General features: G+C 29.2%; 1 protein-coding gene across 1 annotated transcript in view; it reads right to left on the bottom strand.

The window, feature by feature from the left end:
- The window catches only part of LOC107678753 (RAC-alpha serine/threonine-protein kinase-like), a 20,163-nt gene that overhangs the window by 9,735 nt on the left and 5,472 nt on the right, over positions 1-4,956 (bottom strand). Inside the window, exon 6 of the mRNA XM_016474132.1 lies at positions 3,802-3,930. Within this exon, the coding sequence (XP_016329618.1) occupies positions 3,802-3,930 (129 nt within the window). The remainder of the gene's footprint in view (positions 1-3,801; positions 3,931-4,956) is intronic.

Raw genomic sequence — 4,956 nt, 5'->3', positions numbered from 1 at the left:
TGTGTTATGGGAATCCCACGGTGGGTCACGGGGAGAGAATGACTCAGTAGTAAGGTGACGCGGCGGAGCTGCTAGAGTTACTGAGTGCTGTCTATTTCCAGCACCGCGGTCATGTGACTCAGACAGCTGGGCCTGCAGCTGAAGACCAGCACAGCTGTGAAGTCCGGGAGCCGGCGCTGGTCTTCAGCTGGACTGAGTGAACAGCTGTAAACACGTCCAAACGGCACAGCGCTGACGCCTACAAGACGCATTTCCATCACAGCGTCAACTCAACTCATAACCCAACAGCACAGCTCCAGACATCAGCGCTGAAAACCGCACACAAAACAAAATAAAATACATGTAAGTTTTTATTTTTTTATTTATAAAAAAAATATATAAATTTTTTTCCCCCAAATAATTGTTTATAAGAAATGGTAATATATTAAAAATAATTAAATTAAGTATTTTTAAATAACAATAATTCCAGAAGTTTTTATATTTATATATTATAGAGCTTAACATAGCTAGATCAAATGTATATATTCAATATAGAAATTTCCATGACTTTTTCATATTTTGCATACACTTGCAGGTCTAGAAAACTTAAAAAAATGTTTTTAAATTCCCTCATATATCCATATTATTTTAGTATCATTAATATACTATTATAGTTTTTGTTAATATTATTTTTATATACAAGGTTTTACTTTAAATTTAAAGTTTGAGTTATTTTGTTGTGTGCTCTTTTATTCTTTTTTTAATGTCACTTTAGTTTTTAATGATTTTTTTATGCATTAGTTTTATTTTTTTATTTTTAGTTATTTTAGTTACACTAAATGAAAATGAGAAATGTTGCCTTGGCAACTTAGTGAATTAAAATAAGTTTACGTTTTTTAGATTTTATTTTATTTCAAGTAACACATTTTTTTTTTGTTTTAGTCTTGTAATTACTGATAATAACTCTGGTCAGTTTCATTGCATGATTTCTGTCTGGAAAAGGTTCACGCGGTCCATTCTTCTGGAGTCAGTGGTGCATGTAAAACCCATTCGGCTCTTTTCTGGCTGGTAGCAGCATTCCAGCTCCACACACACAACAAGCTCATTGTTTACAGCGGAACAACCTGCAACACAGTCCGGGCCCCAATCCAGAGGGGCCACTCGTCGCCATGGCAACACCCCTGTCTCTCGGCCCGGGCTGTGTTGCCATGTCAACATGGGGATTGAACTGAAGTTGCCGGGACGAGGAGAGAGAGAGAGAGCGATAGAGAGACAGAAGAGAGAGAGAGAGCGAGAGAGAGGAGGACAGGTGACACGGGACGTCCCACATGAGCAATTCAGCCAAAAACCTGTATGACTTTTACATGCATTGCTTTTAAGCATGCAGATATGTAATTATTTTTATATGTAAATAAACATTTTTAATATATATTTTTATTTTTATACAATTTTAGTCTTTTTTTATTGTTTTATTTTAAACAATACTAATATTATTTACTTACTTTTATTTTCTTTTATATTTATTTATGTCCTCCGCTGCTCTTTTGCATGCATTATTTTTCAGCGTGTAATTAGTTTTACGTATAAATATTTGTTTAATATATATTTTTATTTCTAATAAAATTTTAGTCTCATTGTTATTAATTTTTTATGTTATTTAATTGTATTTATTGTTATTAATAACAAATATAATAAAATAATAATATAAATAAAATAACATAAAATGTGTCAAATTAAATGTTTAATTTTTATTTAAAATATATATATATATTTTTTTTTTTCAAGCCTTATTTTTATTTTAAATAATACTAATATTACTTATTTATTTACATTTATTTTCTTTTAGATTTGTTTATGTCTTCTGCTGCTCTTCTGCATGCAGTACGCTCCAAACATCACTAAAGCATTATTGGCAAATGTTTCTCAAACGTATGACTTCAGAAAACGAATATAGCGCACAAGACATATGAACTACTGTTATGATGCCTTCATGCTCCTTATTTCGTCAATTTGGGAGCTTTTACAGAAGAGATACTGCTAAACATCTTTAGTGTTTAACATGAAAAATAAAGTTACATGTGTTTTAAATAATGACAGAATTAGCAATTTTGGGCAATTTCTCATGAAACATTAGTCACTGTTTAAGTGAACGTTCACGGAAATATTCAGGTTATATTTAACCACAAAGTGCAAAAAAAAATAAATAAATAAAAATCAATCAATTAAGAATTATATTATAGAAAACACTGTTTATTTTCAGGACTTTTAAGTGTTGTTTTTTTATTGTGCCATTATTTTTCAGCCTGTATAAACATAATTATTTCTATTTAAAATATAAAAATAGTATTTACTTGTGTTAGTTAATATTGTAATAATTTAACAACGCATTTTAACATTTAGCATCAATTCAAATTATGAATTATTATTATTATTATTAAATTATCATGAACTAGGCTTCGTCAGTTGATGAAAAGCTAATCATTTATTTAAAAATATTTTAAAAATATATATATAAAAGCCAAATAGTTATAATATTAACTTAATATTAACTTACTGAAATACCTTGGGGGTACTTCAAAATTATTTGCAATATTTAACAACTATTTAAATGATTAATTATTAAAATTATTAGTTACTTTATTTAAATGTTAAATATTTTATGATTTAATTAATTATTAGGTTTTTATAATCTCACAAACCTGCAGGTCCACTTTATAGGAATAGACTATTAAAATCAAATCAGATCCCAGACAACATAAGAAACATAAATTGACAGTATCGAGAAGTAACATCCCAAAATTAAAAAAAAAAAGTTACTACATACTAACCCTAAAACTAAACCTTTTTTTGCATTCTTACAACAATGAAACACTATGTATGGCCACACACACGCGCGCAGTCCCCAGCAGAGGGCAGAGTTCAGCACGCTTCACAGGGTGTTCGGGCCCCGTTGTCCCCTGATATCATGTGCTGTCGTGGGCAGCTGTGAGCGTCAGCTGGAGCGCCGGTGGCCCTTCTGCTTCACCGGGACGCAAGCTCACGTTTCCCACAGCTCTGCCAAAACCCATCCCACAGAACCCAACACACCGGGTGGGCTAAAAACAACACGGACGCAACTGTGTCAATATAATACTAAAATATAAATAAAAATATTTTTTAATGTTTTAATGTTTATTTTTTTTAAATGTACAGTATCTCATCAAATACTATGATGAGGCATACTTGTATTTTACACTTTATTTTTAAAAGGGTTTATATTTGACATCCCATAATTCCATTTTTATTTCAATTTTATTTAAAAAAATCACATTTTTTATATTATTTAAGATATTTTTAAACAATACTATTATTATTATTATTAATAATAATAATAAAAAATAATAAAACAATGATAAAATGATAATAAAACAAAATACAACTAAAATATATATATATTTTTAAATGAATCTCATCAAATACTATCATGATGCATATTTGTACTTTACACTTTCTTTGAATATTGGTTTACATTTAACATCCCATAATTTGTGTTTCCCACCTTCTATCACAGGTTTGAGAGCTGATGACAAGCTAATAATTAATTAAATAATGATTTAAAATTGATATAAATAATTAAAAAATAAAAAAGTCAAAACAAAAAATTTACTAAAAAAGATTAAATATTTTATTACATTAACCGAATCAGAGAATGATGCAAACATGCAAGAGTGCTGCTGAATTATTGAAATATTAACTTGAAATCAGGTTGAAGGTGCTCGGCTGATGAGATAATTTGGGAATCGCTGCACGCTTCTGTGACGGGTTTGATGTGGTTTTTCTCACCTCAGGAGCCAGATACTCTGGAGTCCCACAGAAGGTCTTCATCGTGGCTCCGTCTGTGATTCCCTCCTTACACAAGCCAAAGTCCGTGATCTTTATGTGACCGTCTTTATCCAGCATCAGGTTTTCCAGCTGAGAGAGACAACGATAGAAAACATTTCAGCTGTCATCATCTAATAACAGTGACTGTCAACTTTCATCATATTTCCTCCAAATACATTTCTGAAAAACACTGAATCAAACCAACCACATCACACCACTTCACAGCAACTAAATCCATCAATAAAAAGATAAAGAAATTAAAGAAATAAATGTATACATTTAAATGAAGAAATAAATGGTAAAAAAAAGTGAATATATAAATAAAAATATAATATAAATGATAGAATATAAAACAAAATATAAATAAATAAATAATAAATGAATTAATTCATAAACTGTAAACAAATACAAAGTAAATAATAAATAACTAAATAAAAAAAAGTAAAAGTGAATATATAAAGAGGTAAACAAAAACCTAATAAAATAATTAAAAATAGCAAAAATGTAACTAAATAAATAAATAAAAAATAAATAAATAATTAAATACAATGTAAAATAATTAAAAGTAAATAAAATGAAAAGTAAATACATAAAAAACTAATTAAAAAGTAAATAAATAACAAAAGTAAATGAATATATAAAAAGTAAAAAAATAAAAAGTGAACATATAAATAAGTAAATAAATATAAAGCAAATAAAAATATATTAATTTAAAAAGTAAATAAATAGTAAATAAATAAATACATACATTCATACACATACATACACACATACATACATAGATTTCGAGTTTGAATTTTACACTTTGTGGCACTTAACCTCCAAACTCTTTAAATGTTTACTCAAACACTCAGCTGTAGAAAATTACTCTAAATTCAGTTCTTCTCAATGATTTCTGTGGTTTTGTCCCTCCATCTTCTATTTTTCAGAGCAGCTGATGATCTGACCTGCCTTGTGGTGTGTTCTTGTGATGTAAACATTTACAAAATGTAAAAAATCTAACCCAGTTCAACACAGCAACCCAGCTGAAATATATCTCCAAATGAATCGTGTAAGATGGCATCAGTGTGTGTGTGTGTGTCTTTGTGTGTGAGTGTGTGTGTGTCTTTGTGTGTG

This window comes from Sinocyclocheilus anshuiensis, unplaced genomic scaffold (assembly GCF_001515605.1).
Source record: "Sinocyclocheilus anshuiensis isolate Anshui unplaced genomic scaffold, SAMN03320099.WGS_v1.1 scaffold208, whole genome shotgun sequence".
NCBI classification, from domain to species: Eukaryota; Metazoa; Chordata; class Actinopteri; order Cypriniformes; family Cyprinidae; genus Sinocyclocheilus; species Sinocyclocheilus anshuiensis.
This window is presented reverse-complemented; position numbering and strand designations above follow the sequence as displayed.